At 40.8% G+C, this 13,999-nt stretch overlaps 1 protein-coding gene across 3 annotated transcripts in view; it reads right to left on the minus strand.

Moving 5' to 3' along the window:
* Positions 1-13,999, minus strand: part of TMEM143 (transmembrane protein 143) — a 151,663-nt gene that overhangs the window by 117,862 nt on the left and 19,802 nt on the right. For 2 of the 3 annotated variants that reach the window (XM_056544614.1, XM_056544613.1), the window contains exon 2: positions 615-835. The exons of the other annotated variant lie outside the window; for it this stretch is intronic. In XM_056544614.1, coding sequence (XP_056400589.1) covers positions 615-815 — 201 coding nt within the window. In that variant the 5' untranslated portion in view covers positions 816-835. The remainder of the gene's footprint in view (positions 1-614; positions 836-13,999) is intronic. 3 annotated transcript variants of the gene reach the window in all.

Raw genomic sequence — 13,999 nt, forward strand, 5'->3', positions numbered from 1 at the left:
ATCACACCACGCTCCCTCATAACGTCACGCCCACAGCCTCCCGGACCCAGCATTCTGAACATAATGTTCAGAACGCCAGGTGTCTGCAGGGACATCGCAGGGGGTCCCAGCAGCCAGACCCTTGCGATCAGATATCTTATCCAACGCAGTACCCCTTTAAAGAGGACCTGTGGCCAGCCACAAAATAATGAGATTACATTATCATTAAATAGCTTATGTTTCTGATCACACACTTTTTTTTTTAAAGTTTCATTATACACCCTTCTTTTCTTTAAATATGTGGGTTTACAGTTTGTCTGACAATTCAGGGAATCAGGGAAAAAGCATTGTGTACCCTTATGTAGATCTGGCAAAGGTGGCAGCAATGGTTGCCATGTTTGACTGCAAAGAACTACACAAATTCCTCCAGGGCATACAAAAGCTGATAAGTACTTGAAGGCTGAAATTTTTAAATAGAAGTAATTTACAAATCTGTATAAGTTTCTGGCACCAGCCGATTTCAACCCACTTTTTTTTCTCTGGGAATACCCCTTGAAATTTTTTAAGCTAGCTAAATCTTCAAAATAAGCATAAATCTGAGTAAATCACTATGTTTAAAGAGCAGCATTACTAACCTGGGATAAAAGCTCTACAAGCTGATTTGTAGAAAAAGGGATACATCTCTCTTGATATTGTAAAGTCCAGTCTTTGGGTTCAATTGGCTTCCACATTTTTCTATATTCAGCCATTTTAGCGGTAAGTGTGCCCATAGTACGGGTTAATGAATTCCTCGCTCCAATCATAGTTCTGAGAACCCCTAAGGCAGTGTACATCATGCTGTAGGCCAATAATGTCCCTAAGTAAGAATAAAAAATTATCTTCATGAAAAACTTGTAAGTGAAGGCAAGGCTATGCAATATTCTATAGATATAGAAAACATAAAAGCAACAACTATGGGTATGTTCACACAGGAGGGTTACACATGTGATTCGCACTACAGGTTTGAGCTGCAGCACACCCCCCATTGAGGTCAATCTAATCAGCAGCTGGAAACATGCAAGTAACCAGTCCGTGTAAACGTACCCTAAGGCTAGGTTCACATTACTAAAATTTCCGTCTGGAATTCCATTTAGGAATTTCAGTCGTAAATTCTGGTGCAGCAGAACCCCATTGCTGGCAATGAGATTTGTTGCACAGTGCAAACAACAGAATTTCCACGGTGGATATTCCGCCACCAAAAGAATGAGTGAGTACAAGGGGTACTCCGGAGGAAATATATATTTATTTTTTTTAAGTCAACTGATGGCAGAAAGTTAAACAGATTAGTAAATCACTTCTATTTAAAAATCTTAATCCTTCCAGTACTTATCAGCTGCTGTTTACTACAGAGGAAGTTCTTTTCTTTTTTAATTTATTTTCTGTCTGTTCACAGTGCTCTCTGCTGACACCTCTGTTCATGTCAGGAACTGTCCAGAGGAAGAAAAGTTCACTATGGGGAATTGTTCCTGCTCTGGACAGTTCTTGACATGAACAGAGGTGTCAGCAGAGAGCACTATGGTCAGACAGAAAGGAAATTCAAAAAGAAAAGAACTTCCTCTGTATTATAAGGCAGCTGATAAGTACTGGAAGGATTAAGAAGTAATTTACAAATCTGTTTAACTTTCTGGCACCAGATTATTTAAAAAAAAAAAAAGTTTTCCACCGGACTACCCCTTTAAGTAGAATCCGCGACAAAGACATTGCCATCTGTGGAGAGTTTTCTAACTCAGTGTGAACCTAGCCTAAGAGTGCAAATACATCAGCACCATCAAAAAGCTTACTATGCAGGATCATACAGAATATAAACAACACTGAATACCACAAATGGTGAGATATATTAGGGAAAGCGTAAACAGTCAGATCTTAAAGAGGATTTGCTAAAAGTAGAAAAATGAGCAAAAACAAAGCATCTAGGGGACTTACATAGCAACATTTTGATGATGACTGAGTTGACAGGGCAGCTGTACTGTGGCTGTTCACTTCAATGACACAAGCTACATTACCAGGTACAGCACTACCAAACCTAGAGATGTGTCTGGTAGGGAATTAAAAGGGCCGAGCCCCTTTAATGTGTGGAAGAAAAGTTAAATATTTGTGCTCTTAGTGCAGTAAGTTTAAAGAGTACTTGCCACCAAGTAAAGAGGGATCATTCTCTGTGTGTTCCCCTCTTCACCCTAAGTCCAATGCACTTTTTCTTTTTTAATTTTGTCCATTATTTCTCTAGTTATGCCTTTATAAAGTCTGCTCAATGTTCTGTAAGTTTTTTCTGCTGCAGGGGGGGCGTTACCTGGCAGGCGATTGACAGGCAGGGAGAGAGAAAAGAGCAAAGCCGCGCTCATGTCCCGCCCCACCTGCACTTCCGGAGCTCGGACTTGTGCCAGTCCGGAGGCTATGCGGGGCCTGCTGAACATATAGAACGAAGACCACTAGTGGCCACTTTTTCAATAGAAAAAAGTGATGGGAATAATTTTTTTTTTTATGAAGATATATGGCAAATAGGCTTAACTTTTCATAAGGAATACAATATCAAAAGTTTTACTTGATGACAGATACTCTTTAAAGGGAGTATCCCCTGCTTGTATGGAGCAATTATGCTTCCCAAACTTTGTTGTGCTGAAGTCTTCGAAACTTAACCTCTTGGAGATGCAGGGTGCATGCATACGCCCTGCATTCCCGATCCTTAAGGGCTCAGGGTGTACCTGTACGCCCTGGTCCCGTTTGCCGGGTTTAAACCATTCTCACCAGCAGTGAATGGGTTAAACCCGGTGGGTCCCGGTTGCTACTGGCAGCCAGGACCCACGGCTAATGCCCGGCATTAACCCTTTAGCTGTGATCAAAGTTGATTGCAGCATCTAAAAACGAAAGTAAAAGAATCCCGGCAGCTCAGCAGAGCTGATCGGGACAAAATCGTGAAGTTAAAATATTAGGTTAGCTAAACCACACGGTCGATGGCGTACATGTAAAAAAATACCAAAGTCCAAAATTGTGCATTTTTGGTCACTTCATATACCATAAAAATGTTAATAAAAAGCAATCAAAAAGACTCATCAAAACAAACATGGTACCTATAAAAACTACAGATGCCGGCGCAAAAAATTAGCCCTCATACACCCCGTACACAGAAAAATAACAAAGGGGTTATAGGGGTTATAAGATGCCAATTTTAAACATACAAATTTTGGTGCATGTAGTTTATATATTTTTTAAGTATTAAAATGAAACCTACATGAATTGGGTATCATTGTAACTGTATGGACCTACAGAGTAAAGATAAGGTGTAATTTTTTACCAAATATTGCACCGTGTTGAAACGGTAGCCCCCAAAAGTTACAAAATGGCATTTTTTTGTATTTCACCCCAAAAAGTATAGTTTTTTTGGTTTTACCGCCGGTTATATTCTAAAATAAGTGAGGTCATTGCAAAGTACAATTGGTGACGCAAAAAATAAGCCCTTATATGGATCTGTAGGTGCAAAAAGTGTTATGAGTTTTAGAAAGGAAGGAGGAAAAAGCAAAAATGCAAGAATGAAAACAGGCCCTAAGGGGTTAAAGGGGTATTCCAGGATTTTTTTTTTTATTTGACCAGGCTACAGGGTCTGTAATGTTAGTGTAATTCACGGTCAATGGCGTACGCGCAAAAAAAATCCAAAGTCCAAAATAAAAAAATTTTGGTCCCTTTTTATATCATGAATAAAAAGCGATAAAAAAGTCCGATCAATATAAAAATTATACTGATAAAAACTTCAGAACATGGCAGAAAAAATGAGCCCTCAAACCGGCATGTACGCAGAAAAAGAAAAAAGTTATAGGGGTCAGAAGATGAGAATTGTTAACGTATACTTTTTCCCGCGGATGTCCGCCATCAACCCCTCAGATGCCGTGATCAATACAGATCATGGCATCTGCAGCATCGCAGTCACTAAAATGGATGATTAGATCGCCTGCAGCGCTGCCGCGGCGATCCGATCATCCAGCACAGCAGATGGAGGTCCCCTCAACTGCCTCCGCTGCCTTCCCAACGTCTCCTGCTCTGATCTGCCTTCCCGCAGACCAGAGCAGAAGATGACCGATAACATTGATCAGTGCTATGTCCTATACATAGCACTGAACAGTATTAGCAATCGAATGGGGAATATGGGGAATATTAAAGTGTAAAAATAAAAGTAAAAAAATTAAAGTAAAAAAAATTTGAACAACCCCCTCCCCCAATAAAAATGTAAATTGTCTCATTTTCCTTATTTCACGCCCAAAAAGTGTTAAAAAAAAATATTTTATATACATATTTGGTATCGCCGTGTGCGTAAATATCTGAACTATTAAAATAAAATGTTAATAATACCGTATGGTGAACGGCGTGAACATAAAAAAAAAGTCCAAAATAGCTTCCTTTTTTTTATAACATTTTATTCCCCAAAAAATTCATAAAATATGGATGAAAAATTTTATATGAACAAATATGGTATGAATAAAAAGTACAGAATACGGCGCAAAAAATGAGCCCTCATACTGCCGCTTATACGCAAAAATGAAAAAGTTATAGGTCTTCAAAATAGGGGGATTTTAAACGTAATAATTTGGTTAAACAGTTTGCGTTTTTTTAAAGGGCAATAGTAATAGAAGAGTATGTAATCATGGGTATAATTTTAATCATATTGACCCAAAGAATAAAGAACACGTCATTTTTACCGGAAATTGTACGGTGTGGAAACGAAACCTTCCAAAATTAGCAAAATTGTGGTTTTCTTTTTAATTTCCCCACACAAATAGTATTTTTTTGGTTGCACCATACATTTTATGGTAAAGTGAGTGATGGCATTACAATGGACAACTGGTTGCGCAAAAAAACAAGCCCTCATACTAGTCTGTGGATGAAAATATAAATGAGTTATGATTTTTTGAAGGCGAGGAGGAAAAAACAAAAATGTAAAAATAAAATTGTCCTTATGTCCTTGAGTCCTTAAGGCCCAAATGGTCTGAGTCCTTAAGGGGTTAACTGTTTGGACCTACAGAATAAAGATAAGGTGTCATTTTTTCCTAAAAATGCACTGCGTAGAAACGGAAGCCCCCAAAATGTATAAAATGAAATTTTTTCTTCAATTTTGTAGCACAATGAATTTTTTTTCCGTTTCGCTGTGGAATTTTTGCTAAAATGACTAATGTCACTGCAAAGTACAACTGGTGGCGGAAAAAATAAGCCATCATATGGAATTTTAGGTGCAAAATTGAAAGTGTTATGATTTTTAGAAGGTGATGAGGAAAAAATGAAAATGCAAAAAAGGAAAAACGCTGAGTCCTTAAGGGGTTAACCGCATACAAAATGACTTGTCTCAGATTTTTCCCAGGTTGCAGTGTGGCTGAGACATGACTCACTAGTCAGCTGATGACGGGGAGCCTGTCTGCTTCAATGGGTGGAGCGATCGCTTGGTGGGAGAGAGATCAATCTGCAACTAATAAAACAGTTGTAGGCACCCTTATTGAAAACCACAGATCTTTTGTATGGATGCAGCTCATTATGTTTCAATGGGTGGGGTGGCTGATGTGTGGGAGGAAGGAAAATGGAATTATGGGATTTGTAGTAAAAAAAAAAAAAAAAAAAGAAAGAAAACAAACAGGAAATGCCAGTTAACAAAAAGCTAGCCTCAGCATTATCGTAATCTCACAACATAAAAAAAAAAAAAAAAAAAAACACCTGTTTGGAAATCATTCTCAAAAATAACTTTTTCACCCATGACGACCGTATGTTCCAGCAGATACGGGGAACCGCTATGGGGATGAGGGTAGCACTGGCCTTTGCAAACCTCTTCATGGGACGCTTTGAAGATACCTTTATTACAAACAATAAACTATTCCAAGACCACGCACTACTGTATAAAAAGGTACATAGATGACCTGTTCATCCTGTGAAAAGGCCCCACCAAAAACAGACAAACTGGAAGATATTAACCCCTAAGGACTGTGGGTTTTTCGGTTTTTGCACTTTTGTTTTTTCCTCCTCATCTTTTAAAAATCATAACCCTTTCAATTTTGCACCTAAAAATCCATAGGATGGCTTATTTTTTGCACCACCAATTCTACTTTGCAGTGACATCACTCATTTTACCTAAAAATCTACAGCGAAACGGAAAAAAAAAAAATCAGCGTGCGACGAAATTGAAGAAAAAACAAAACAATTTTGGAAGTTTTGGGGGCTTCCGTTTCTATGCAGTCCATTTTTCAGTAAAAATGACACCTGATCTTTATTTTGTAGGTCCATACGGTTAAAATGATACCCTACTTATATAGGTTTGATTTTGTCGTACCTCTGGAAAAAAATCATAACTATATGCACAGAAATGTATACGTTTAAAATTGTCATTCTCTGACCCCTATAACTTCTTTATTTTTCTGAGTATGGGGCGGTATGAGGGCTCATTTTTTGCGCCATGATCTGACGTTTTAGCGGTACCATTTTTGTATTGATCTGACTTTTTGATCGCTTTTTATTCATTTTTTCATGATATAAAAAGCAACCAAAAATACATTCTTTTGGAATTTGGAATTTTTTTGCGCGTACGCCATTGACCGTGTGGTATAATTAATGATATATTTTTATAGTTCGGACATTTACGCACGCGGCGATACCACATGTGTTCATATTTATTTTTATTTACATGGTGTTTTTTTTTATGGGAAAAGGGGGGTGATTTGAACTTTTATTAACCCCTTCCCGCAGAATGGCATATATAAACGCCGGGTTGTGCAGTGCGTTCGCGCATCCCAACGTTTATAAATGACATTCAGTTAACCCGGCGATGCGCAGCATTGCACGGGTTAACTGGCAGAAGTCCCGCTGTTTCCAGCAGGGGACAACTTCTGCTTCACCCCCAGGACCATCCATTGATGGTCCTGGTCAGTGATCACTGTGATTGGTCCCTGTGCACCAATCACAGTGATCTGGGGTGAAAGATCAGATCCCCCGCACTGCCCGCCCCTGGAAGTCGGGCAGAACGGGGGACGATGGCTGCAGAGGCTCGCGGGGACCTGCGGCATATGGGGGAACACGAGGGGACCGGCAGCCTTACCTGGAGCAGCGGCAGGACCGGCCACGTGGACGAGCAGCGACGGGACCGGCAGGTAAGTATATGGTCCTCAGAGGCAGCAGTGAAGATCTTCACTGCAGCTTCTAGGAGTCTGAAAACTACAACTCCCAGCATGCCTAGACAGCCTTTGGCTGTCTGGGCATGCTGGGAGTTGTAGTTTTGCAACATCTGGAGGGCCCCAGTTTGGAGACCATTGTATAATGGTCTCCAATCTGTGCTCTTCCAGCTGTTGCAAAACTACAACTCCCAGTATGCACTGACTGTCCAGGCATGCTGGAAGTTTTAGTTTAGCAACATCTTGCCCTTCAGATGTTGCCGAACTACAACTCCCAGCATGCCCTTCAGCTGTATGGGCATGCTGGGAGTTGTAGTTTTGCAACAACTGGAGACACACTGGTTGGGAAACATTGTCTGTTTCTAACTCAGTGTTTTCTAACCTGTGTGCCTCTAGCTGTTGCAAAACTATAACTCCCAGCATGCACTAACAGACCATGCATGCTGGGAGTTGTGGTTTTGCAACAGCTGGTGCACCCCCCCCCCCCCCCCTGTGAATGTACAGGGTACATTCACATGGACGAGGCTTTTACAGTGGGTTTCTCGCTGCAAGTTTGAGATGCAGCAAATTTTGTGCTGGGAAACTCGCTGTAATCCCCCGCCCATGTGACTGTACCCTAAAAACACTACACTAACATAAAATAAAAAGTTAAAAACACTACCTATACAAATACCCCTACACAGCGCCCCTCCCCCAATAAGAACGTCCAATACACCACTGTTTCCAAAGCAGAGCCTCCAGCTGTTGAAAAAAAACAACTCCCAGTATTGCCGGACAGCCGTTGACTGTCCACGCATGCTGGGAGTTTTGCAACAGCTGGAGGCACCCTGTTTGGGAATCACTGGCGTAGAATACCCCTATGTCCACCCCTATGCAAATCTCTAATTCAGGCCTCAAATGCACATGGCGCTCTCACTTTGGAGCCCTGCAGTATTTCAGGGCAACAGTTTAGGGCCACATATGGGGTATCGCCGTACTCGGGAGAAATTGCGTTACAAGGTTTGGGGGGCTTTTTCTTCTTTAACCCTTCATGAAAAGGAAATGTTGGGGTCTACACCAGAATGTTAGTGTAAAAAAATTAAATTTTTTACACTAACATGCTGATGTTGCCCTAAACTTTACATTTTCACAAGAGGTAAAAGGGAAAAAAGCCCCCCAAAATTTGTAACGCAATTTCTCCCGACTATGGAGATAACCCATATGTGGGCGCAAAGTGCTCTGGGGGCGCACAACAAGGCCCTGAAGGGAGAGCGCATCATGTACATTTGAGGTGATTTGCACAGGGGTGGCTGATTGTTACAGCGGTTATGAAAAACGCAAAAAAAAAAAAAAAAAAAACACATGTGACCCCATTTCGGAAACGACACCCCTCACGGAATGTAATGAGGGGTGCAGTGAGAATTTACCCCCCACAGGTGTCTGACGGATCTTTGGAACAGTGGTCCGTGAAAATGAAAACTTGTACAGCCCACTGTTCCAAAGATCTGTCAGACACCAGTGAGGGGCAAATGCTCACTGTACCCCTTGTTACGTTCCTCAAGGGGTCTAGTTTCCAAAATGGTATGCCATGTGTTTTTTTTTTGCTGTTCTGGCACCTGTTCTGTCCCCCGAGCAAAATTTGCTCTCAAAAAGCCAAATATGACTTCTCTTCTGAGCATTGTAGTTTGCCCATAGTGCACTTCAGGTCAACTTATGGGGTACCTCCATACTCAGAAGAGATGGGGTTACAAATTTTGGGGGGTATTTTCTGCTATTAACCCTTGCAAAAATGTGAAATTTGGGGGGAAACACACATTTTAGTGAAAAAAAATATTTTTTTTTTACATATGCAAAAGTTGTGAAACACCTGTGGGGTATTAAGGCTCACTTTATTCCTTGTTATGTTCCTCAAGGGGTCTAGTTTCCAAAATGGTATGCCATGTGAGGGTTTTTTGCTGTTCTGGCACCATAGGGGCTTCCTAAATGCAACATGCCCCCCAAAAACCATTTCAGAAAAACGTACTCTCCAAAATCCCCTTATCGCTCTTTCCCTTCTGAGCCCTCTACTGCGCCCGCCGAACACTTTACATAGACATATGAGGTATGTGCTTACTCAAGAGAAATTGGGCTACAAATATAAGTATACATTTTCTCCTTTTACCCCTTGTAAAAATTCAAAAATTGGGTCTACAAGAACATGTGAGTGTAAAAAATGAAGATTGTGAATTTTCTCCTTCACTTTGCTTCTATTCCTGTGAAACACCTAAAGGGTTAAAATGATGACTGAATGTCATTTTGAATACTTAGGGGGGTGCAGTTTTTATAATGGGGTCTTTTGTGGGGTATTTCTAATATGAAGACCCTTCAAATCCACTTCAAACCTGAACTGGTCCCTGAAAATTTTTTTTATTTGTAATATACATTTTCCTTACAAGCAGAGAGCTTCAAAGTTAGAAAAATGCAAAATTTTCAAATTTTTCATCAAATTTTAGGATTTTTCACAAGGAAAGGATGCAAGTTACCACAACAATTTACCACCATGTTAAAGTAGAATATGTCACGAAAAAACAATCTCGGAATCAGAATGATAACTAAAAGCATTCCAGAGTTATTAATGTTTAAAGTGACAGTGGTCAGATGTGCAAAAAACGCTCTGGTCTTTAAGGCCAAAATGGGCTTGGTCCTGAAGGGGTTAAGGAAAGGGTTCAATCACATTTCTAAACTTTTTTTTTTTTTTACACTTTTTTTTTTGCAGTGTTATAGCTCCCATAGTGATCTATAACACTGCACACACTGATTGCCAGCACTGTTCACTGCAAAGCCATAGCTTTGCAGTGATCAGTGTTATCGGCGGTCGATTGCTTAAGCCTGCATCTCAGGCTTGGAGCAATCAATCACCGAAGGGACACGCCGGAGGCAGGTAAGAGGACCTCCGCTCGTGTCCCAGCTGATCGGGACACCGTATTTTCACTGCGGTGGTCCCGATCAGCCCCACTGAGCAGCCGGGCAGCTTTCACTTTCGTATTAGACGCGGCGTTCAACTTTGAATGCCGCGTCTAAAGGGTTAATAGCACATCGATCGCTGCCACACGCTATTAGCCCCAGACCGACCCGATATGACGCCGGTCACCACGTGACCCCGCGTTTTATCGCGGAAGCCGTCCAAGGACGGAAATATACGTCCTTGGTTGTTAAGGGGTTAACAGCAATGATTGGGGAATTACGCTAATCCCCAACTACTCCGCAGACAAGATAGAGTTTCTTTATTTAGAAATCACCCATGAGAACGGCGAAATACTCACGTCAACCTATTTAAAAACTGTAGACTCGAACAGCTATATTTCATTCCACAGTGGACAGCCCGTTCCGACAGTACAAAAGGGTAAGAAAAAACTGCACAGAAGACAGCACGTTTAATAACCAAGCCAGAACCCTAGAGGAGTGCTTCCGGGTCAAAGGGTACCCTAGACCCCTATTAAAAAACACATACCTGGAAACGAAAAACCTGACACAGGAAGATTGCCTAGACAAGAGATGGGAGGCACCAGTCCAGATAGATAAGACTAAAAAAGACAAAGAGAACCCCTTCCAACAACTTCATTACCACATATTCAGCAGGGCAACACGCCATAAGAAAAATACTCCAGAAACACTGGCACATCATCTTTTCAGACCCATAATTAAAAGACTTCATTCCAAAAGTGCCAAGAATCACCTTCTGCAGAGCCCCACTTTTTTTTTTTTTTTCAAGAATAGTTTTTATTAAAGTTTTTCACTTATTTCACAAACGAAAATAAAGCGGTGCAACAACATCAGATACCAAGGACATGAATGAAATACACATTCTCTTTATGAGTTACATTTTGCTTAAGTATCCGAATAACATAATCTAAACCATAAAGAAAAAAAACAAAACAAAAAGAACCAAGTGGCACTTCATATTCACGCGTCTATTAAGGATGTGATATCTCCATTGAGGTGTGTCAGAAAGATGAAGGTGAAGGAAGGTACTATCTGCACTTTGTAACATTAAAATATTCACATAGTGTTACTAGGTGATTAATTCCAAATGTAATCTCTAGGTGAATGAGCCCCTTTACTACTTTTAGGTAATAAAGACTTCATAACTAGCTAGTTAGTTTGCATAGCAGAAACCTCTCCCCATCCGTCCCTATATATTATTACAATGAGGTGAAGCTAACCATTTGTCCCATCTGTGAGTGAACTGCTTAAATCTATTCAAACCGAGAGCTAGGATTTTTTCATATGAAAGGGTAGTGTATAATTTATTGTATAATTGGGTGATCGTTGGCACTTAGGTTGTTTTCCAATTGCTTACCACAAGAATTTTAGCTAACATGCATATAATACAGAATAATTCCCTGGAGGTACGTGACAAGGGCTGGAGTTCCAGAAATAATAATACAGATTGTGGTGACCAGGGTATGAGCATGCCCAGTGTTTTCCAGTAATGTTTTGCAGGAAGCCCAGAAGGGTTCTAACATCGGGCAGTGCCACAATATATGATATAATGTCCTCTGACCACACCCACAAAATGGAGTTGTATCTGGATATATTGGGTTCAGTCGGTCGGGGGTGTAATACCACCTAAGTAGCCTCTCATCACCCTCTCATACTCCATGGTGCACTGAAAATTCTTCCAATCCTGCCAAACACTTAAGAAAACCTCCTCCGCATCCACATTAGAGAGCCTAAGATTCTCCAGACACATAGTCTCGTTCACCCTAGTGCACCAAAGGGTCACCGATGGAAGTTTCCTCTACCTCCATAAAAGAGGGATACAGTTCCTTGCCTCCATAACCAAAAAACTCAACATAGAATATCTATATTGCTTCATAGGAAGATCGTTCTGTTGTAATAAAAAAAAAAAAAAAGCCGGGGGCTTGGGTATCTGTTTCCCTGTAACTTGACATATGATCTCATAAACTCCTTCCCAATAATCAGTCAGTACGGGACATGGCCAAAAAATATGTAAAATTGTCCCCTCCAACTGACCACGCCAGCACTTTTTATCTCCCTGTACCTGAGACCTTAGTATCGTACCTGGGACTCTATACCACCGCGCCATTATCTTAAAATTGGCTTCTTGTGATCTTTGATCTGATTGCTGTACTATGTACTAGTTTAAAAATGTTGCTCCACTCTTCCATTTGCAATTGTATGCCTAGATCTCTTGACCATTTTGTGACAAATGGAGGTAAACTCTCAGCTCCTATTGTTGCCCATATATTATAGATTTGGGATATAACATGTTTTATTCTTTCCTCTGAGGTACATATCTCTTCAAACCTAGTTGCTTCCTTTAAGAATGAATCTGGTCTGGGGACAGTTTGCATATATGATTTTAATTGTATTATCTTCCAAAACCGCAGCCGACTTGGCGCATTTATCAATGCCACCTCTTGCCATGTGTTCTGCAGCTGCTCATCTCTCAAGTGACAGACTCTAAATTTATTATCTTCAATCCATAGGTTAAATGCAGAATCTTCCAGACTAGGAGGGAATGCTGGGTTCCCTATTATTGGAGTCAGACAGGAATTATGCGGAAGAAAAAATTCCCGCACCTTAGGATCCTCACAGACAGCTAATGCAGCCCCCATTGTTATACGTTTCCTAATTTTGCCATCCTTAATTCCACTACACCATGGGAGACATTTTAGCGCAACCTTCGTTTCCCCTCTTTCAATCAACACCCATGGTTTAGGGAACTCCTGTCTGCACCACGCCACTACCCTCGCTAGATGAGCTGCAACATAGTAACCTTTTAGATCCGGTAGTACCACATCTCCCCCCCCTCGCCTTAGGCCGACACATTAATTCCTTCCTTATTCTAGGTTTGTTCCCTCCCCAGATATACAGGAGTTTAAGATCCATCTCTCTACAAAAATTTTTAGGTAATTTCACAGGAAGACACTGAAAAAATATAAAACCCTAGGTAAGACCATCATCTTATAAAGTGCACAGCGGCCAAACCAAGAAAAAAGGCCAGGGGACAATTTTGAACACTGCTGGCGCACTGAAATCGATCAGCGGCAAAAAATTCAGGTGGTATATCCTCCCCAAATCTACGGGTATCCACACCCCCAGAATTTTAACCGCACCGTTTGCTTACCTAAATTTGAATAAACTTTGCAAGTGATGAACAGTTTCGTTTGCTAGCGTAATATTCAATGCTTCTGATTTGCTTTAAGTTTGACATTCGGTTATATTTTTCCAGCTTTCATTAATATGGGGATTGTAATTAAAGGTTTTGTTACATAAAAGACAAGGTCATCTGCATATGCCCCTACTTTGTGTGTTGTTCCTTGCGTAATTATACCTCCATAATCCTAATTTCTTCTAATTCTAGAAAGCAGAGTCTCTAAGGACAAGATGAACATTAAAGGGGACAACAGGCATCCCTGTCTGGTCCCATTTTTAATCTCTAGTTCCTCTGATAGTACCCCATTAACACGGACTCTCGCCGAAGGATATCTATATAATTCATTTCAGGAAATGTTTTTTTAGGCCCAAATGTTTTAGGGTCTCCTCCATATATATCCAGTTCACCCGGTCAAATGCTTTCTCCGCATCTGTAGATAATAACATTGATGGAATCCTAATTGACCGGGTGAACTGGATCAGGTCTAGGGACCGTATAATGTGGTCTTACTAAACTTTTTCCATTGCTATATGATCAGAGGGGGATGTGTCACGATGCTTAGGGTGTGTGTCCTGGCCGCTGATCTCCATTGGCTGGAGAAGTTGGCTCTTGCTACATCTTCCTCGAACCTTTCCTTACGCCTTGTCCGGAAAACCATGTCGCAAGAGGAAAGGTCTTTGACTCTGCTATACCTACTTTCCTGGGA

The sequence above is a fragment of the Hyla sarda genome, chromosome 10, assembly GCF_029499605.1.
Source record: "Hyla sarda isolate aHylSar1 chromosome 10, aHylSar1.hap1, whole genome shotgun sequence".
Classification (NCBI taxonomy): domain Eukaryota; kingdom Metazoa; phylum Chordata; class Amphibia; order Anura; family Hylidae; genus Hyla; species Hyla sarda.